This window comes from Panicum virgatum, chromosome 3N (genome assembly GCF_016808335.1).
Source record: "Panicum virgatum strain AP13 chromosome 3N, P.virgatum_v5, whole genome shotgun sequence".
NCBI classification, from domain to species: domain Eukaryota; kingdom Viridiplantae; phylum Streptophyta; class Magnoliopsida; order Poales; family Poaceae; genus Panicum; species Panicum virgatum.
The window spans coordinates 28,750,572-28,772,986 of record NC_053147.1 but is presented as its reverse complement, the minus strand read 5'-3'; the positions used below and the strand labels follow the sequence as shown (position 1 = coordinate 28,772,986).

At 46.9% G+C, this 22,415-nt stretch overlaps 1 protein-coding gene and 2 long non-coding RNA genes across 3 annotated transcripts; 1 reads left to right on the top strand and 2 right to left on the bottom strand.

Annotated features, from left to right (window-relative positions):
• Nucleotides 1-3,423: 3,423 nt before the first annotated feature.
• On the bottom strand, nt 3,424-6,072 carry LOC120665549. Its single transcript, XR_005671205.1, has 2 exons — nt 3,851-6,072; nt 3,424-3,582 (listed from the first exon to the last, which is right to left on the bottom strand). It is a non-coding gene; the product is annotated as an uncharacterized LOC120665549 (long non-coding RNA).
• A 340-nt stretch (nt 6,073-6,412) lies between these two features.
• Nucleotides 6,413-9,091, bottom strand: LOC120665548. Its single transcript, XR_005671204.1, has 2 exons — nt 6,840-9,091; nt 6,413-6,571 (listed from the first exon to the last, which is right to left on the bottom strand). It is a non-coding gene; the product is annotated as an uncharacterized LOC120665548 (long non-coding RNA).
• Nucleotides 9,092-17,475: 8,384 nt separating this feature from the next.
• LOC120665547 lies at nt 17,476-20,582 on the top strand. The gene is made up of 4 exons (XM_039945139.1): nt 17,476-18,795; nt 19,031-19,162; nt 19,260-20,104; nt 20,187-20,582. The coding sequence occupies exons 1-4, from the start codon at nt 17,552-17,554 to the stop codon at nt 20,426-20,428; spliced, it is 2,463 nt and encodes an 820-aa protein (XP_039801073.1). The 5' UTR covers nt 17,476-17,551; the 3' UTR covers nt 20,429-20,582.
• Nucleotides 20,583-22,415: the final 1,833 nt, after the last annotated feature.

Below are 22,415 nucleotides of genomic sequence, written 5' to 3'. Positions count from 1 at the left end.
CCTCGAGCGCGCCGGCCCCCTCCATCCCCGGATCCGGGCCGCCTCTGCTCCCTCAGTCTCCCTCCCTCCCTCCCTCGCCGCGCCGGTCCTGCCTCCCTCCCGGATCTGCGCCGGCCCTGCCTCCCTCCCTCCCTCGCCGCACCGGCCGTCCGCGGCCTTGATCCAGCGGCACGGAGGCGGAGCGATGGCCTCCAGTGGGGCGGGAGCGGTTGGCGGGGGCCTCCTCGGAGAAGGCGGAACCGGGCCGCCGCGAACGAGGGCCGACCTCGCGTGCGCAGCTGCGGCGGAGGGGGGGTAGGAGGGGGGTTGCGCGCGGCCGCTCGAGCTCGACGCCATGGCCCCGCCCGACCCCGCGTCCTCGACAGCCCCGCGCGGGGCGCCGCCGCCATCGCCGGCCTCTGCTCCCCATCCCTCCTCGCAGCGGCCGGCGGGACCTTCTCGCTGCCGGCCTCGTCTCCCCTCCTTGCGCTCGGCCTCCCTGGCCCCTCCCCTACAGATGCCTTTGAGGAGAGAGACGATGCAATTTTGCTTCATCTCTCTCCTCGAAGGCAATATGTCTTGCGCGATTGCGTCGTCTGTTGGAGGACGTCTCTCGCATGCACAGTATGCTGAGACGAGGCAAAAATGCTTTTGCGATAGCTGTTGAAGTCAGTCTAATCAGTACTCTTATGGATTAAGCAATGAACACCTCTCTCCAACCCTCCTTCCTCTACTCTTAATCTCATCCCCTTCACCATTGAGCAGCTAGGCAAAAACCCTAGCGCGTCTACCCGCCGAGACTACGAGCTACGTAGTCGAGGCCCCGCTGTCTTGGGCGCCGACACCCTTGACAACCTGGTATCACTTCCAGGTGATCCTTGTCGTCCACCCCACCACCATACACCACCGCGCCACCGCCGCCGTCGCCCTCCGTCAACTCCATGGCCGAACCCACCATGGCGGAGCTCGCGGCCATGATCTGCCAGCTCGCCATGAACCTGGACACGCTGCAGTCCAAGGTCGACGTGCTCCAGCAGGAGCGCACCACCGATGCCTCGGCGTCGGGCCCCCGGTCGCCGGCCACGGGCGAGCACCACAACGATCGCCCCCCCTGTTCCAGAAGATGGACTTACCAAAATTTGACGGCAAGTCCGATCCCCTCGCATTCATCAACCGATGTGAGTCCTTCCATCAGCAGCGGATCGCCGAGGAGGAGAAGGTGTGGATGGCGTTGTACAATCTTGAAGGCGGCGTCCAGCGGTGGTACGCGCAAGTCTAGCGCGATGAGGGCATGCCGCCATGGCGCCGGTTCACCGAGCTGCTGAACCTCTGCCCCCCCCCCCCCCTCCAATTCGCTGGGCGAGCTGATGGCGTGCAAGCGTACCGCGACCGTCGTCGACTTCCAGGAGCGGTTCGAGGCGCTTCTTCCCCAGGCCGGCCACCTCTCCGAGGCGCAGAAGGTTCAGATCTTCACCGCGGGCCTCCAGCCGCCCTTGACAGGGTAGGAATCAATTTCAATTGGAATAATTGTTTCCTAGCAGTGATGCCTAGAAGCAAATAACAATATATCCTGCGCTTATTTTGAGTACCATCTTGGAATTGATGATGTATGCCTAGAAGTCATGCTGACTAATTGCAGATGCATTCTTCCCTACAAGTTATGTTGCATATGCTTTACAAAATAGCAGATGCAGTTTAATTTTTTCTTGCAATTGAATAGCACATAATGTTACAAAATGAAATTGGCTGTCTTCTTGGATGGTCTGGTTTCTGCATCTAGAAAGGATGTCTGATGTGTGCGTTCAGCTTCAGAAAAGGAAAATACACTACATTTTTAGATGCATTTAGAAGAACATGTGCTGCACATTAGGATTTGACAGAATTATTCATATACTTGATGACAGAATTATTTTCTGAGTTGATTCTTAACTTAATGTTAGAATTACATTGCTAACCATAAATTTGTTTTCTTTTTTGCATATGACAGCAGTAGGTGGTTCTTGGACGGGCCTCATGTCCGATGAGACTGATATCGATACAATGAATTTGTCAATGCCACTTGATGATATTGTTAATCCAGCCAGTGGTGGAAAAGGAAGCACCAAACGATCCAGCAATTATACTCAGCAGGAGGACATCCAATTATGCATGTCATGGAAGAATATTAGCACAGACCCTGTTGTTGCAAATGAGCAGCTAGACACAACGAATTCCTCATTCATCGCAAATAAGAAATGATCATATGGTAGCCAGATTTAGGCCGTGTACAAGGATAAACTACCTAAGCGTATAGATGGCCAAATGGGCCGGCACGGCCCGACCCGACCCTAACCCTATCCGGCACGGCACGAATCAGGCACGACACGACTCGGCACGACTAGTTAGTCGTGCGTGCCGTGCCGGCACTGCGTGCCTCGCCTCAAACCCAGACACGACCCTATCGGCAGGCAATCGTGTCGGGCCGGCACGATAGGCACGGTCGGCACGGCGTGCTCGTGCCGACCCGAGCCCACCACAGCCGCCGGCCTGGCGGTCTCTACCCTCCGCTGCGCGCTTGCTGCCGTCGTTCGTTGCCCGCCCCGGCCCCCAGCCGGCCACCATCCTCCGCCGCGCATCCCGGCTGCCAGCGCCCGCCGCCCCGCGCGCCGGTTGCCGGCCTCCGCCGCGCCCCTTGCCGGATGTTGCTCGCGCCCGTTGGAAGGTGCTCGCGCCGTTCACAGCCCGCAGCTGTGCGCCCACCAGCCGCCACCGCCGCTTGCTCGATAGTCGCCGGGGGAAGTGAAGGGGCGGACCGGCGGGGAGGAGCAGAGTAGGCGTGACGAGAGGGAGAGAAAGAGAGTGGCCAGTGGCGGCTGGGCGTGGAGCGGATGGATTGAGGGATGGATGGGGATTAGGGATTTAGGGTTTGGGAGGGGGGGAGTATGGGCTACTAATGGGCTAAATTGTGCTAGGAACAAAATTAGTCGTGTCTGATCGGGTCGGACCTATTAGTCGTGTCGGGTCAGAGTCGGCACTATGGGTCGAGGTCTTGACTCAGACACGACCCTATGCATCGGGTCGGGTCGGTACTGACCCTATTGGTCGTGGGCTGGGCTGGGTTAGGGTAAGGTTTTTTTCGTGTCATGTCTAGTGCGGCCCATTTGACCCAGCCCATTTGGCCATCTATACCTAAGCGTCACAAAACACGGCGACGCCAAAAGTTGTCATGCGGCAGCTCCCGGCCTCCCGCACGAGAGAGGCTTGACATAGACTACTAGGAAGATTGGCACGCTTCGCTGCGCCGGTGCTGCATCTGCGTGTGCTGGTGGGTGCCGTGGAGTATGGAAGGTGCATGCCTGTGCTATCAGTCGTCCAAGCAACAAAAGGCAAGGCCTTTTTTTAAGAGCCAGCAAACTAATGCACAGTAGTACAAATAGATATCATCTATCAATTGACACCAAAGCATTGAACATAACTCAAGAACTGCTTAGGGCCATGCAATCATTCATCACAAAGATAGATCAATTACAATTGTAAATGATAAAGCACAAATGACTGCATATGTTGTGGCTCTGAGTAGGATGCGCAAGATAGTGCCAATTTGTATTGCCGGCCTGCTTCAAACTGATACATGAAAGTGAGTCAGAGTCACACATTATAGCATGAAACAATATTGACGCTTTCGGCAAGGAGATAACATGAGGTGAAAAACTATAGCATCAATCGTGTGAGATATGTAACCATTCAAAATATCAAGAACCAAGATTACTACCTCAATTCTTAGAACCCAAAGAACTTGCAATAAATAAAAGCACGTAATGAGAAAAGGAAATGAACCTTTCGCCCAAAGGGTCAAACATTTAGAATCAAAGGCTAAGTTGATACCACATACCGATTTCATGATTGCACCTAAAATTTCCAAAAAGGATCTTTTTCATGGTTCTTGTTCTTTGGATTTGCAATTCATAGGGTAAAGTCTACAAAAAACGATATGTAAATGAAATCATTATCCCCTTAATCTAATAACAATAAGAATAAAGGTGCATAGCTGTATGGTTGATGCCTTGTAGGGTGCCTTGAGCAACATTACAAATTCAATGCTTTAAAGAAACAATCTGATACTACCATGGGACAACAAAATACTACAAAAAATAGAAGAGGAAATGAGAAAAGAATCAATCTGATTGTACCTTGCTATCTTATGAAAGTCTGAAGGAAAAAACATATTAGTATGCTTAGACTAAACTGATTGTACCTTCCTATCTTATGAAATTCTGGTATACTAAAATACATACTAATTTGAGATAGAGAACTTCATAACATTAAATATAGGCATGCAATAACTTAATTTGATATGTAATCTTTTACTATCCTGGCTACTTTGGAACACCCATAAAGATCAGCAAGATAGTACTTCTGAACATTTAGTATATTCTGAAATGTTCTTTCTTTTCTTAATAAAGAAAAGACTCAGTGGAATTCCTAATAAATTAAAATCATTGCACGGTCTATTGAATTACACACTACAATTTTATCTTGTGTAAATTTGTTGTCCATGGTCCATCTGGCCGAATAAGTTGCACAACAGAGGTAAATAAAGCTACACAGATCAAAGCAACATGATGGGAAAATTTTTACAAACCTAATAACAGTGAGCTAAATAGCTTCTATAGCTAAACAATATACCCTGTTTAGCATTCAGATGTAGCCAAAACTATTCAGATGATTTTTCCAATATTGCTAGCAAAGTCAAAGATGATTTATATGAGGTGATATTGTTAGTATAAGAGTTGAGGTGCGCAGGTGCCAGATTGATGGTAGGTTTTAGAGTATCAAAACTTGCCAACATACCTCCTTAGTTAAGTAAAAAAGAAACTGATTACAGAACCTTAGCTTAGAAATAGGAATATGAACATATTTGTATGATGTTGATTATAAGATTTGCAAAATTGGCAAAAACGATGAAATAGACGTAGGTTATCACCAGTTTTCTTTTGCTACACAATGTATTCATCACCCACAGAGATGCCTCACTGGGAATCGCTGCATGCTCGAGCACATATATATGCTTGACAGACCTATAGCAAAATTATGAGCACACAAAAGGTTGCAGGTAGGAATTGCAGATCAATTTGGGAAAACAAAAGAGTGTACAGGAAGGATTTCAATCAACCACTACACCATTTGAGGAGAGAGAGGGCTAGTTATACCCAGAATTGGCACTGGACTCGTGATGAGCAAATGTGATAAGGTGCCTTAATTAGCCCTGATTACCTGAATTGAGGCAGACAACCTTTGTCGGCACGAGTGGAGATGTAGGCATGTAGCTGGATTGCTCACGTGAAAGACCTTTATGACGATAGGCCGAGGCAAATGTCGAGTCTGTCGCAGCCTTCGTGGCCAGCAACAAGCCTTTGGCAGGGGAGCCTATGGGAATGGGCAACGGCGGCTTCGCCTGCTGGAGACGGGTTTGTCATTGTGCAGAGCATGTAGAGGGCGCGCGACCACCACAGCCTGTTGGAGCGGAAGGATGACCACAGCTCCGGCAGCTTCCTCGTGGCGCCCTGCCTTTGGCGCGAGCTACCATTCTTCTCCCTGTCCGTGCGTTCAGACAGGTCCACCACACTGCACTCGCACATAGACGCCGCCGTGAGCTGCTGCCTGCTAATGCTACAGGAGTCAATGCATCCGAGATTTGGATGGAGATGGAGGAGGCAGCGCCAGCGATGAGAGCGACGGGTCAACGGGATTCGGTCGCTTCGGTGGAGTAGCCAAGGAAGCGAGGCACCCGCGGCCACCGTGATGGAGGTTGGCAGGCAACGGGGGATGGGCACGAGGGATGAGCTGGAGCACCACGGAGATAGGAGAAGACCTGCGGCGCCGCTGGAGGCAAGGACTGCGAGTTCTATGGTGTACTGCGTGGAGCCAACGCGCGAGAGCTGCCACCTAGCGAGGCGAACCAGGTGGAGACGATTTGCTCGGCAGGCAGGGACGACACAAAAGCCTCTCATAGTCCTGCCTGTGTATGCCTCTGTTTGCAGCGCGTAGGATCGACGCAACATACCGATGGTCGCCAGCGAGGTGTGGAAGCCACGCGGCCAGCACAGACACGCCGAGTGCCGGATGGACTCCTTTTCTTCCAGCGATATGTACACCCAGCCCATTTGGCCATCTATACCTAAGCGTCACAAAACACGGCGACGCCAAAAGTTGTCATGCGGCAGCTCCCGGCCTCCCGCACGAGAGAGGCTTGACATAGACTACTAGGAAGATTGGCACGCTTCGCTGCGCCGGTGCTGCATCTGCGTGTGCTGGTGGGTGCCGTGGAGTATGGAAGGTGCATGCCTGTGCTATCAGTCGTCCAAGCAACAAAAGGCAAGGCCTTTTTTTAAGAGCCAGCAAACTAATGCACAGTAGTACAAATAGATATCATCTATCAATTGACACCAAAGCATTGAACATAACTCAAGAACTGCTTAGGGCCATGCAATCATTCATCACAAAGATAGATCAATTACAATTGTAAATGATAAAGCACAAATGACTGCATATGTTGTGGCTCTGAGTAGGATGCGCAAGATAGTGCCAATTTGTATTGCCGGCCTGCTTCAAACTGATACATGAAAGTGAGTCAGAGTCACACATTATAGCATGAAACAATATTGACGCTTTCGGCAAGGAGATAACATGAGGTGAAAAACTATAGCATCAATCGTGTGAGATATGTAACCATTCAAAATATCAAGAACCAAGATTACTACCTCAATTCTTAGAACCCAAAGAACTTGCAATAAATAAAAGCACGTAATGAGAAAAGGAAATGAACCTTTCGCCCAAAGGGTCAAACATTTAGAATCAAAGGCTAAGTTGATACCACATACCGATTTCATGATTGCACCTAAAATTTCCAAAAAGGATCTTTTTCATGGTTCTTGTTCTTTGGATTTGCAATTCATAGGGTAAAGTCTACAAAAAACGATATGTAAATGAAATCATTATCCCCTTAATCTAATAACAATAAGAATAAAGGTGCATAGCTGTATGGTTGATGCCTTGTAGGGTGCCTTGAGCAACATTACAAATTCAATGCTTTAAAGAAACAATCTGATACTACCATGGGACAACAAAATACTACAAAAAATAGAAGAGGAAATGAGAAAAGAATCAATCTGATTGTACCTTGCTATCTTATGAAAGTCTGAAGGAAAAAACATATTAGTATGCTTAGACTAAACTGATTGTACCTTCCTATCTTATGAAATTCTGGTATACTAAAATACATACTAATTTGAGATAGAGAACTTCATAACATTAAATATAGGCATGCAATAACTTAATTTGATATGTAATCTTTTACTATCCTGGCTACTTTGGAACACCCATAAAGATCAGCAAGATAGTACTTCTGAACATTTAGTATATTCTGAAATGTTCTTTCTTTTCTTAATAAAGAAAAGACTCAGTGGAATTCCTAATAAATTAAAATCATTGCACGGTCTATTGAATTACACACTACAATTTTATCTTGTGTAAATTTGTTGTCCATGGTCCATCTGGCCGAATAAGTTGCACAACAGAGGTAAATAAAGCTACACAGATCAAAGCAACATGATGGGAAAATTTTTACAAACCTAATAACAGTGAGCTAAATAGCTTCTATAGCTAAACAATATACCCTGTTTAGCATTCAGATGTAGCCAAAACTATTCAGATGATTTTTCCAATATTGCTAGCAAAGTCAAAGATGATTTATATGAGGTGATATTGTTAGTATAAGAGTTGAGGTGCGCAGGTGCCAGATTGATGGTAGGTTTTAGAGTATCAAAACTTGCCAACATACCTCCTTAGTTAAGTAAAAAAGAAACTGATTACAGAACCTTAGCTTAGAAATAGGAATATGAACATATTTGTATGATGTTGATTATAAGATTTGCAAAATTGGCAAAAACGATGAAATAGACGTAGGTTATCACCAGTTTTCTTTTGCTACACAATGTATTCATCACCCACAGAGATGCCTCACTGGGAATCGCTGCATGCTCGAGCACATATATATGCTTGACAGACCTATAGCAAAATTATGAGCACACAAAAGGTTGCAGGTAGGAATTGCAGATCAATTTGGGAAAACAAAAGAGTGTACAGGAAGGATTTCAATCAACCACTACACCATTTGAGGAGAGAGAGGGCTAGTTATACCCAGAATTGGCACTGGACTCGTGATGAGCAAATGTGATAAGGTGCCTTAATTAGCCCTGATTACCTGAATTGAGGCAGACAACCTTTGTCGGCACGAGTGGAGATGTAGGCATGTAGCTGGATTGCTCACGTGAAAGACCTTTATGACGATAGGCCGAGGCAAATGTCGAGTCTGTCGCAGCCTTCGTGGCCAGCAACAAGCCTTTGGCAGGGGAGCCTATGGGAATGGGCAACGGCGGCTTCGCCTGCTGGAGACGGGTTTGTCATTGTGCAGAGCATGTAGAGGGCGCGCGACCACCACAGCCTGTTGGAGCGGAAGGATGACCACAGCTCCGGCAGCTTCCTCGTGGCGCCCTGCCTTTGGCGCGAGCTACCATTCTTCTCCCTGTCCGTGCGTTCAGACAGGTCCACCACACTGCACTCGCACATAGACGCCGCCGTGAGCTGCTGCCTGCTAATGCTACAGGAGTCAATGCATCCGAGATTTGGATGGAGATGGAGGAGGCAGCGCCAGCGATGAGAGCGACGGGTCAACGGGATTCGGTCGCTTCGGTGGAGTAGCCAAGGAAGCGAGGCACCCGCGGCCACCGTGATGGAGGTTGGCAGGCAACGGGGGATGGGCACGAGGGATGAGCTGGAGCACCACGGAGATAGGAGAAGACCTGCGGCGCCGCTGGAGGCAAGGACTGCGAGTTCTATGGTGTACTGCGTGGAGCCAACGCGCGAGAGCTGCCACCTAGCGAGGCGAACCAGGTGGAGACGATTTGCTCGGCAGGCAGGGACGACACAAAAGCCTCTCATAGTCCTGCCTGTGTATGCCTCTGTTTGCAGCGCGTAGGATCGACGCAACATACCGATGGTCGCCAGCGAGGTGTGGAAGCCACGCGGCCAGCACAGACACGCCGAGTGCCGGATGGACTCCTTTTCTTCCAGCGATATGGATGTACATATTACATCATTGTCCATCCTCTAACAGCGGAGCTTTCTCAATGATAACACGTGTGAGGACGAGAAAGAGGAATGCCGAGGATCGAGGCCACAGGCAGTCGCACCGGTCGAACGAGCCCATGCAAAACTGAGCAAATCCGGTGCCCCCACCATGAGACATGCACAGGTGCGGCAGGTGTTGGTATTTTACGATATTATGAATAAATTCGTAAGCGCACAAATACCGCTGTAGGTTTCACCTAGGAGTATTTTGGATATCGTATTCACGGAGGAATGTGACTACACTATCTATAGTTCAGGTTTATCCAAGAACACACACTGATAGGTTCCACCAAACTCAAAATTTAGCCAGAGCATAAAGTTGTAACTAGGCATAACAAAGGAATTAGCATAACAGCTATTCACCATCTCAACAAGAAAAAACTACACATGCTTACTACACATATTGGAAAGTAAGTAAATATTCTTCGGTTTTTTAAGTTTTACATTTTTATTTTGTTTTAGTTATATAGATTTTAATTTTGTTTTCCTAGGTTTTGCAAATTTTTATGAATTTTCTAGGTTTCGCAATTTTTTATGAATTTCATGCAAGGATTTTGAAAGCGGTAAAAAGGAAGCTTGATACAAGTTACCTCCTGTGGGGGTCCTCTCTCAAACTAGTTTCAGGCTAAATATTGTTGGTTGGGGTTGAACCCAGCCTAATGGTAGTAAGTCCTCCACTCCTGCTGTAGCTGCAATTGTTGCTGCTCCATGGCATAGATCCTCTCGCCTGTGTGTCGCTGCCAGTCCTCGGTGGACTGGATGTGCTGGCCCAGTGACTCATCGATGTTGTTGGCGCGCATGCTCATCTCGCCCAGCTGCTGAGTAAGAGAGTTGAAACCTCTGGACGAAACTGTGCTTCGGGCGGAGATCGGAACCACGCTGGAGCTGGAACTGGTGGACCGGTGCCCATGGGCCTGGCGTGCCCACTCATTGGAGCTAGCATTCTGCCACGAAGGGCCACCAGCCTCATGTTGATGTGGAGGCTGTAGTCGTGGCTGCTGAAATCCTTTCCTTCTGGTCTTGCTTCTTGTGGTCATGCCAGGTAAACCAGAAATACTATGCTTGCGAGCTTCCTCTTGTGGAATAAGAGGAATGATTAGCAATTGACAGTTATACAAATTATACCCTGCGTTTGTCAACGTGATCTCATTCGCATAACCAAGAGAGAAGAAATCCAATCCTCAATGAAGGGAACGGGGTTCCCATCTAAGATGCCCATGTTCGATGCGATGTGAGTAACCAAAGAAGTGCACTCAATATGATCCGTCGTCCTAAAATTTGTAAGCCATTGCTTTAGCGGGGAAGACTCGAATCTTGTAGATCATGGTGTCTAGTATCATCAACTCATCATTGCGCACTAGTCGTGGATCATCTCTTGGTAAGAGAGTGACAGCCACCCACTTGTGCATGAAACGAGGAGTCGAATTTTGAATCTCATTATGTCGAGGTGCAAACTTACCATGGACAACTTGAACCGAAATCAAACCCTAAAAATCATGAGGATTAAAACCGCAGGAAGCTTTTTCAAGGGAAACAGAAGCGAACATTAAAACCAAGGAGGTGGCTAAAATTTCTCCAAATAAAATAGTATTCGTTTTCGAAAAATCGGAAATAAACACCATTATCCACCTCTCGAAGAGTGTAAAGAAACTGGATGGTGAGAAGATGAGAACCATTATCCTCAATGGGCACAAAACCATTCCATCCAACCGCATGCCAAACACGAGAAAAATCAATGTCCATATACCTATTTTCTCGAAGTGGTCCGGGTCGAAGGCTTTGGTATGACCAAATCCTTGATGCTTGGGCATAGCGTAGACTTGACGTTCGCGATCATCCCGCAAGTTGAGGTACGGTGCATCAGCATCATCATCATCGTCGTCGTCGTCATCGTCATCATCATCATCATCATCATCATCATCATCATCATCATCATCATCATCATCATCATCATCATCATCATGGCGTAGATTTGATGTTCTTTAGCTTGCTCCTCAACTTGTTCTTCTTGTTCGTAGTCCATCATGATTGGTGTTGATGTAGGTTTGGCAGAATGATGGGAGTTTGACCCACTCCGCGAATGGGATGTGCTTGACCCCGCCATCTTCTTGAGATCTTCGAAAATTTTCCGACCTACACCCTTCATGCTTGCAACAAGAACGAACAAGAACAACTCAATTCGGATTATGTTAGCAAAATCAAAATGAATCTCTTATCCGAAAGTTGTTCCTCCGATCCAATTGTGTGGATAATCTTGCAGCAAAGAAATGAGAGAGAGATTTCTTAAAACCAAACTTGAGCCAAAATTCACTGAAAACCCGAGAGCAAAGTTTGTGAGAGGGAGTGAGTGAGTGAGTGAAGGAGTTAGTATGGGATGAGGCAGAGGGCTTCTTAGGAGCGTCTACTTTCACCATAGATATGACCGATCCGGAGACGTTGGAACCTTTAGCTTGTAGAGCGGGGATATCCCTGGAAGTGATCTTATTCTTCGTAGAGTTAGATTGGTGAGCGATTGTGCCAATGTCATCAGTTTTTGAAGGAAGAAGCGATGGGAACTTATGAACACGTCATCCGGAAAATCAAATCAAGGAAAGGCAACTTCCAAGCTTTTGAATTTGTTAGAAGCGACGGCGAACAAAATGATGAAAAATAGAAAGATCAAACCGTAGAAAGACACGAGGATTTAACATGGAAAACCCCTCCAATGCGAAGGGTAAAAACCACGGGCGTCAGCCAGCAAGAACTTCACTATATCGGGTGTTTGTGTACAACGCCTAGCGGCGGCTTACAAGAAGAATAATAGGATTGATATTCTCCAGTGAAGCCTATGGGTTAGATATATAGGAGAATCACGTGGTCTCCTCAACTTCTACTAGCAATGTGGAATTAAAAATTTGCACCACATGGGCCTTAATGGGACAAGCCCAAATTCCAACAATCTCCCATCAGAATTTGGATCACAATATAACATACTCCACCTTGAGACAAATTCCTTCTTGTAGCATATCAAAATCATCACCTGAACACAACAAAGAACAGAACTTCTGGCGCCAAATAGCCTCTTGGGCTAAACTGTCAAACCAACTAAGCTTGAGCAAAGCTCAAACTTAGCTACAGGAACTGGTTTAGTCATCATATCAGCTGGATTATCAAGAGTACTGATCTTGCATACCTTCAATTTACCTTGTGAAATAACATCACGAACATAATGGTACTTGACATCAATATGCTTTGTCATTTCATGAAACATCTGATCTTTAGTGAGGCAAATAGCATTTTGACTGTCACAGAATAGATCAATGCAAGAATCAACTCCACACAGCTCAGCAAACAAACCTTTCAGCCAAACGGACTCCTTGCATACTTCAGCAATAGCCATATATTCTGCTTCTGTGGTAGACATAGCAACAACAGGCTGCAAAGTAGCCTTCCAACTACAACACAATTGCTAACAGTGAACACATAACCTTCTGAGTGACCTGCGCCTATCCAAATCAGCAGCATAATCTGAATCCACATAACCAATGAGTCCCTGATCAGTTCTCCCAAACTTCAAACAAGAATCTGCTGTTCCTCTGAGGTACCTGAAAATCCACTGAACTGCCTTCCAGTGTTCTTTACCAGGATTAGATATGTATCTGCTAACCAAACTCATAGCATATGATAAATCTGGGCGAGAGCAAACCATGGCATACATCAGAGAACCAACAGCACTAGAATATGGGACTTTTGACATGTATTCAACATCCTCCTCAGAACTAGGGCACTGAGCAGCTGACAATTTAAAGTGAGGTGCAATAGGAGTACTAACTGGCTTTGAATCATGCATATTGAAACGCTGAAGAACCTTGTTAATGTAATTATGCTGACTAAGAAATAATAAACTAGATTTTCTGTCTCTAGTAATCTCCATACCTAGAATTTTCTTAGCAACACCAAGATCCTTCATATCAAATTCACTGCTCAACAATTTCTTTACTGTAGTGATTTCTTTTCTGCTCTTGGCAGCAATAAGCATGTCATCAACATATAACAGCAAGTATATAGGTGATTCCTCAACAATCTTAATGTAAACACAGCTATCATATTCAGATCTTTTAAAACCATCTAACAACATAAATGAATCAAGTCTCTTATACCACTGACGAGGAGACTGTTTCAAACCATACAAGGACTTCTTTAATTTGCAAACATAATTCTCTTTGCTTGGCACTACGAATCCTTCTGGCTGATCCATGTAAATTTCCTCCTCAAGCTCTCCATGCAAAAATGCAGTCTTCACATCTAACTGCTCAAGCTCAAGATCATGCATAGCAACAATACTAAAGAAAGTCCGAATTGAGCTATGCTTCACAACTGGAGAGAACACATTATTATAGTCAACACAAGGAATCTGACTGAAACCCTTTGCAACTAACCTTGCCTTAAATCTTGGAGGCTCACTAGAAGACAAACCCTCCTTTCTCTTGAAGACCCATTTGCAGCAAACAGTCTTCTTTTTCTCAGGCAAGCTTACAATCTCCCATGTGCCATTCTTCTCAAGAGACTGCATCTCCTCTTGCATAGCTGAGATCCACTTCTTCTTATCAACAGAATCAATGGCTTCAGAATATGTTGCTGGCTCACTAGCATCCTCCACCTGTTCAGCACAACTCAAAGCATAATAAGTCAGATTACACTCCTCAATTAAACGGTTTGGAGGTCCACAACTCCTCTTTGATCTGCGAAGAGCAATAGGTAAATCTACATCCTCCTCATGCTGCAAATCAGACTGTGAAACTGGAGGTGAGTGCTGAACAGTATCAGGAACACTATCTGAAACATCATTACCAACAATTTCATTTTCCTGGTCATCCATAAGCTCCACCTGCACACTAACTTGTGACTGCAATTTCTCAACTAAAGCATCATCTGTGGACAAACTGTCAGTAAACATCACAGATTCATTGAAAACAACACTTCTGCTCATGAAAGTCTTTCTAGTTTCAGGATTCCACAATTTATATCCTTTGACTCCCGAACCATAACCAAGAAACAAACATTTAATAGCTCTAGGCTCTAATTTTCTATTATCAACATGAGCATAAGCAGTGCAGCCAAAAACTCTCAAGTGTGAATAATCTGCAGGTGTACCAGACCATACCTCAATAGGAGTCTTCTTGTTGAGTGGAATAGAAGGCGATCTGTTGATCAAATAACATATTGTATTAGCAGCCTCAACCCAAAAATGCTTGTTCATATGGGCATTGGACAGCATGCAACGAGCCTTCGAGATGATAGTCCTGTTCATACGCTCGGCCACACCATTCTGCTGAGGAGTGTACGGTTTGGTGTGATGCCTAACAATGCCTTCTTTTCTGCAATAATCATCAAAAGCATCCGAACAGAACTCTCCACCATTATCAGTTCGAAGCACCTTGATCTTCTTCTCAGTTTGCCTTTCTATCATAACTTTCCATTCTATAAAAGCAGCAAAAGTATCATCTTTGCTTTTCAGAAAATAAGGCCAGACTCTTCTAGAGTAATCATCAATAATGGTAAGCATATAACGAGCACCACCATATGAAGGCTTACGTGAAGGACCCCACAAATTAGCATGAACATAATCAAGTGTACCTTTTGTGGTATGAACAGAAGTGTTGAATTTGACCCTCTTATGCTTACCAAATACACAATGCTCACATAACTTCTTGCCACTCAGAATGCAGCCATCCAGCAGGTTTCTCTTCATCAATTCTGCCATACCGAGTTCACTCATGTGTCCAAGACGCATATGCCAAAGGTCACTCTTACTAGGTTCAGCATTAGCAACATTAGCAGCAGAAACAGAACCATGCAAAGTACAACCTCTGAGAACATATAAATTTGAAGGACTGAGATCACCCAGCAAACATACAAGAGAACCTTTAGATACCTTCACAACTCCACCTGAACCGGTGTATTTGAGTCCTTCTTTATCAAGTGTGCTCAACGAGATCAGATTTCTTTTCATCCCTGGTATGTGCCTTACATTCTTCAGTATACGAATCATGCCATCATGGGTCTTGATCTGAACAGAGCCAATGCCAATAATCTCACACGGGTTATCATCTCCCATGCGCGCAAAATCACCGTTCTGCAAAGACTCATAGGAACTGAACCAATCTCTATTAGTGCAGATATGAAAAGAACATGCAGAATCAAGAATCCACTCATCATGACCAGCAACACAACCAGCAAAGACAACCAAACAATCTGACTCAGAGTTTTCACCAGCAGAAGCAACACTAGCCTTACCATCAGATTTATTTTTCTTTTTCTCCTTATTCTGCAATTTCCAGCAATCCTCAATCATATGAGATTTCTTCTTGCAATACTTACAGAATTTCTTCTTGGGACCTTTGGACTGGGAGCGGCCTCTACCGTCATTGCTCTTGCCACGATCGTTGTTATCACTTGAGGATCTTTGCTCTGATCTGCCTCTGACATGCAAAGCGTCGCCCCTAGAGGACGAGCCATCTGTCTGCACCATGCCTTTAATCTTCTCCTTAGACTGGAGTGCCTCACAAACTTCCGCAAGGGTTAGTTCATCACGGCTAAATAGTATGGTGTCACGGAAACTTGCATAAGAACTTGGCAAAGAGCATAATAAAAGAAGACCTAAGTTCTCATCTTCATACTTAACCTCCATCGACCCTAGGTCAGCAACGATCTCCTTGAAGACAAATAGGTGACCCATCACCGAATCACCCTCCTGCATCTTAAGCGTGTACAGCTTCAACTTCATATGCAATTTACTGGTAAGATCCTTCGACATGCAGATCGATTCCAGTTTTAGCCACAATTCTGCAGCAGTCTTTTCCTGCAGCACTTCTTGTAGAATATCATTAGATAGATGAAGCTGAATAAGAGAAAGAGTCTTACGGTCCTTGCGCTTCTCCTCATTGGTCCACTCATCCTTCTTTTTCTTCCCGAATTTTTCCAGCGCCTCATCAAGATCATTGGTTTGCGCCAGAATAGCTCTCATCTTGACTTGCCACAGCGAGAATCTTGTCTTGTAGTCCAACATCGGTAGATCATACTTCATCGACGCCATCACAAAACCCTAACTTGAAACCACGGCTCTGGTACCACTTGTTAGAAGCGACGGCGAACAAAACGATGAAAAATAGAAAGATCAAACCGTAGAAAGACACGAGGATTTAACATGGAAAACCCCTCCAATGCGAAGGGTAAAAACCACGGGCGCCAGCCAGCAAGAACTTCACTATATCGGGTGTTTGTGTACAACGCCTAGCGGCGGCTTACAAGAGGAATAATATGATTGATATTCTCCGGTGAAGCCTATGGGTTAGATATATAGGAGAGTCACGTGGTCTCCTCAACTTCTACTAGCAATGTGGGATTAAAAGTTTGCACCACATGGGTCTTAATGGGCCAAGCCTAAATTCCAACAATCTCCCATCAGAATTTGGATCACAATATAACAGAATTCGTCCATGAAGGTCGGGAGGAAAATTTTGAAGGGCACAGATTTGCAAGGAGCTATCTTGGCGAAAGGTCTGGTAGACATGTTTGGTTAGTAGAGCTGCCTGACGATGTTTGTACTCATATCAGTGTTAGCCTTCTCTAGACATCGCTTGTCATCTATACTATAAAAACTGAAAGGATTGGAACTATTTTCACCAAAATGACACCCACCTTACTCCTCACGAAGGTTCCACTTGTCAGATCTAAAGATGTGACAAAAGGGGGTGGAGACCATTTTTTGATAGAAAGAAAATATTTCTACCAAAATCTCAATACTTTTTACACCAAGCATTTTCATCAAACCCACCCCTTGTACCTGCTTACTACTTTCCTTTGGTACATATTTTACTTTTCTTTGCACATGCATTCAACCATAATTCACGTCCTTCTTTGTTTTGAAAGAATAATATTGACATCATTATTTTATGGAAGAAATTAAAGATGTATATTATTTCCGAAAGAAAAATTAATAATATTATTGCTTGATGGAAGGAAAATTAAATGCATGCCTGTGCGTTCTTATATTTGTAATAATTTGAAATTATTGTTTTATGTAAGAAAAGAAAGACCTATATTATCTGAAAGAAAAATAAATAATATCATTGTTTAATGAAAGAAAAATTAAATATGTGTATGTGGCTACATCTCCACTAATTTTTTTAAGGGAGAAATTCAAATAAATTATAGGTGAGAAAGAGAAAATAAAAAATGACAGCAGGGCCGGCAAGATTGTCTACTATTTGACGAAAAAAGGGGCCCAATAGATAGAACAGAGCCCTCCTTCCAACAAGACTTCTAGAGTTCTAGTCCTGGTGCGGCCTGATCCAAACCCAGTGATAAAGGGGAACAGAGAAGAGAAACACAGCCAAACCTAGCGTGCCGAATCCAATCCACGATGGCGTTGCCGCTCCCGTCGCCGGCAGACTCTAGCAGCTGCACTTTTAGCCATTGCTTCTGCCGCTGGCTTCGCCGATGCTCAGCAGAGATTCCTTCCGTCGGCTCCGGCGGTGAGTTCACCTACATACCGGACGACGCGGTCGACAGTCCGGCTTTCTCGGTTCTGGTCGGCGTTGTGTGGAAATTCGACGTCGACAGCTCGCTACGCCTACATCGGTTCTGCGTCGCGAACTCCGGTCGCGTCCTCGGCCGGAGTGGCGACGCCCTCGAGATTTTGGTGGATGGCGTCGACTACAAACCCAAGAACACTTGGTCGCGCATCCGCGCTGCCACCGCCACGCGGAGCCCCGACGGTTGCTCGCTCTCGCTCTGCTGCTTCTCTCGTGAACTCTACCTCTCGGATCTCGAGAGAATCGAGGCTCCCCTTGCCGTGGAGTTGCACATGGAGCTGGGCGCCGCCGACGGCACGAGGACCACCGTATCCCCACTGCCTTGCTTGAAGTTGGGCCCCTTTATGCCGACCTTCCCCATCTCGGCCGCCGGCGAACTATGGGCACCTTACCTCACCGAGCTCCGTGGCCCATCCCGCCTTGTTATGCAACGCTTGGACAAGGATGCCTTCTGCTGGGTGGAAGTCGCCGATCTCCACTTGCCTCATGGGAGAAAAGGAGTCGACGGGCCGCCGAATAACAACCCTGTCTTCCAGGGCTACGCAGTGGTCGGGCACATCATCCTATTATCGCTTTTTCCAACTAACCTCTTCTTCACCTTCAATTGCTCCACCCTCACCTGGGCATCAGTCATCACCAACGAGAAGCAGCCCACTCGCTATGTCTCTATACAGAAGTGTGCTGTGTATGTGGAAGGAGACAACACCATCTATTCCCTGTGTGCCGGTACTGGCAGTGTCTATGCCTATAAGCTGTGCCAAGTGGATCAGCATCAACACAGGATGGAGCCACCTATAATGGTTGACCGTGTTTACCCTTTCCACAATGAAGGAAATGGGATCCTAACACATCTTGGTGCCAGGGTCATGTGTTATGTTTGGATTGGTGAGAAGCTCAACTGCAATTGTGACACCAAACATGTGCTTATCACCACCTTTCGAGTCTTGGAAGATGACTGTAAGAACTTCCCTGAAGGATTTGTCCCTAAGGGCATTGAAGTCTTGCATTCCACCTGCCGTCGGTTGGTCATGTGGCCAAGCAAGCCAAATCGATTTGAGTTCAGCATTCTACAGTAAGTGGATTATTTATCTTTCTGCTTATGTAATTCCATTATTGCACATCCAATTTTTGTCAAGCCTCTAGCTAGTTATATTGTTGGCATGCACATGTTCAACAGAATTATAATAAATTGTTTCTAGAAACTTGTGTACCTGAAATATTTTTAATTCTGTATATTGAATCTGTTTTTTGCATGGCAAGTCATTAACTACTATGAAAACAATGTATTTCTTGCGTCGCAACTGTAGGGTGTATGAGGAGTTCAAACACAAGACTGTGACAGCCTCTCCCATAAAGAAGAGCCAGAGGTTAAGTGTCCCCCAGGAAGTTCTAGCCAGCTCCAATGTGGTAGAATCGTCCAAGATGCTTGCCTGCTGCAGGTTTCAAAACTTATGTCTCAGCTCTACTTCAAGTTTTAAGGTTTCTTGCAATTTTGATGCATAAGGACATTTCTCCTTTTTTTCCGCTTGTTTACAGGAAATTGTTTATTGGAGCACCATTCTCACGTTCTGTTATGCTTGAGCGCTCTGCTATCCAGACCAACATAGCTCTATATATTGTTTGTCAAGTGGCTTCTCGAACAGCTGTGTTTGGGATTAACATCTTGGATGGAAAGTTGACATGCCATGATAAGACTCTCAGACTTCGCGATATGCATCAATATCCTCACGGGTCTCATTTTGCTTCTTTCGATAACTTCATGTATGCTGTCTCAGACAAAGGAAATATATATTATCTCAATTTCGATACAATGCAGGCAACAGACATCTGTAGAATGCCTACTCGTGGCGTTCATCTTGTTTGCGAAGTTGGGGGCCGTATGGTTGCTTTAAGTAATACTTTGCAATATCTCTATGTTATGGAGGATCAACGAGGATTTGTGCAATGCTGCGGTACATTTGGGATTCGTTGTGATATAGAAAAAGAGGTTAACCTGTCTGGATACGTAGTCCTGAGTAATAATTCCTTTATGGTTTTTGATGCTGAATCAAACCAGTGTTTTCTGATTGACCTGCGTCAAAGAGGGTGGAGAACTGTCGAACCGTATGCTTTGCAAGATAGAACAAAACAGCTGCCAAGCTGGTGGCCTGGACGTGTGTTTCTAAGTGAAAGATCTGTGTTTGCCAGGGGTTTTATTTACACTTGTTCAAGTGGAGGACTTACTGCATATGAGTTAATTGAAGAAGGTTATTCTTATTACCTTGGTGATGGGATTGATTTGCAGTTTTCATGGCACAAGTCTTGGGAGCATGAAAGAATGTGCTTGGATTGCATTGGGGAAAACAGAAGTACTGGTGCCATTATGTTTTGTGTGGTGCAAGGTGATTATTTCTCACTACTTTTTATTTGTTATGAATTCTAAAAAATGCATCTCTAATGCAATTGCCTTTACAACTATGCTAGATGATAACTGCAAACCTAGTCTTCCGCATGACTACCATCCTATACGTTTCACTACTGTCCAGGTGAAGACTGAAGCATTGCACAATGGTAAACGGAAACCAAAGGCAATTGGCCATGTTGATATTGCAAGATCTTACATTGTGTCTCCAGATCTTGATCCCTTCTTATGTGATGAACCACCGATTAGGACTCGAAGGTGCTTTAACAGCGTGACCTTCTCTCGAGCTTTAGAACTTCTGTAGAAAAGTATGCTGCAATATTTATAACTTATTGTGCATCATGAAACTTATGAGATGCAGTGTGTTTTGAAACATGTGGATCATGAGCATGTACTCGTGTGAACCTTTTTTTTGAAATAAAAGGCAGGAGCACTGCCACATCATATAAGAAGAAGAAGCATTCGTACATAACGCGCCGAAGCGAACACCACCACCACACAAACAACACATGCAAACAACACACACAATAAAACACTACACCGCCACAATCTGGGAGAGAGCCAAAAGAAGCCACTCGCGAACTGCGCCGCTGTCACCAACGCTGTGCCGCGCTAAATGTCGCGGCCCGCTGTAGGCCTGAGCCGCAGCTCGAACTCCTCCACCATGGGGACTATCACCCTCAAGCCGCGCGCACACGATCGTCGATCCCCCTGCTCCAGTGGTACTTCAGCAGAACACTCCCGTCGCGGCGCCGATGGAAAACACTGATCCTGGCCACTCTGCGTGGGGGCCTCGCCTCACCCACCGCCTCACACTCCTCTGCCAAGGACTCAGATATCTGAAACCTCTCCGAAAGCAATAACCTCCGCCCAGCCGTCACCAGGATCACCACTACACCAAGTGCGCTAGCTCAAGACCTCCAGCACCCATGGGTCCTCTGCACCTCCCTGCCAGCACGGACCATGCGCACCACCTCTGCCGCTGCGCTCGAACAGCACCACCAACCAACCACCACCACAACCTAGCCAAGGCGGGACTCCAAATACGGCACCTCCAACGAGGGCACGACGCCAATGACGCCGCCATCGCACGTCCATAGATGGACATGATTTTTACCCTAAAGAGCCCCGTGCAGTAGGAACATTGTGCCTCACAATGGTGCCCTCAACAGGGAGAACGGTGCCGAAGGGCGCTGCCACCATCGCCACCGACACATCAGTGAAGGCTTTCGCCCGACTCAGCACCATGCCTGCCGCACGTTCTTGGCCAAGCCCGTAGCCCACGCCAACTCGCCTCCGCATCGCCTCCACGGGAAGAAGCCCGGCACAGCCTCAAGCGCCACCTCGACGCCACTAGCATGTACCAACCAGCCCCCAGCCCCACCACTATGGCGGCGCCGGACCAGCATCGCCATCGAGGAGGAAAAAGGGGGCCTAGCCACCTCACCTCAGATTCCGTCTCCCGAGCGCCGGCCCAGCCAGCCACGGCCGGCCATGGCCAACCACGGCCACCACCAGCAGCCCCCTACGCCCACACCGGCCGCAACTGTCAGCCGCCAACGCCGCCGGTGTCGTCCGTGCCAGCTGTCGCCGCCGTCGCCGCATCCCAGCGCCGGCTGCCCCCCCATCCACGCGCCTCCCGTCGCGCGGCCACCGGATCCGGCTGGGGCACCACTGGATCCGTGGCCAGCCGCCGCCGACGCCACGAAGGGCCGCCGCACCGCCGGCGAGCAAGCTCGCCCCCGCCGCCGGCCGAGAGCCCCAGCCACCCCACACGCGCACACGGCCGCGCAGGCACCGGATCCGGCAGGCGCCGTGCCGGATCCGCAGTCGCCGGGCCTCGCCGTTGGCCGCCGGCGGGCAACTTCAAGCAGCTTGGCGCGGCCGCGCCCGCCGAGAACCGCTGAAGGGAGAGGAAAAGGCCCCGCCGCCACCGTCATCGCGGGCTGCGCATCCCGGCGACCTGCTCGAGCAGCGGCGAGGCGGATCGAGGCGGCGGGGGCTGGGCGGCACTAGAGTTTCCAGCCGCCCGGGTCGCCCTGCGCGGGGGCGACGCGAGCGCTCCGCGTTTTTCTCGATTTTTTTTCGTGTGGACCTTTTAACTTGATTGTCTATGACAAGACTTCTAAAGTTATCATGTTGTGCTATTGTTTCATGTGTGATTACAAAATGAATTATCTGGCACTTTTTTTTGTTTCAAACAGATATTGAATTGGGTTTGGTGGTGGGAATGTAAGAGCCTCTTATCCAATCTAGTAATTATAACCAAATGCACAAAATGAACCAAGAAT

Excerpts from the sequence above, each read along its gene's own strand:
- LOC120665547 (XM_039945139.1), top strand. The coding sequence starts at position 17,552 with ATGGCGTTGCCGCTCCCGTCGCCGGCAGACTCTAGCAGCTGCACTTTT. Across the intron at positions 18,796-19,030 it reads TTTGAGTTCAGCATTCTACA|GGTGTATGAGGAGTTCAAAC; the intron begins GTAAGTGGATTA and ends TCGCAACTGTAG. Across the intron at positions 19,163-19,259 it reads AAGATGCTTGCCTGCTGCAG|GAAATTGTTTATTGGAGCAC; the intron begins GTTTCAAAACTT and ends GCTTGTTTACAG.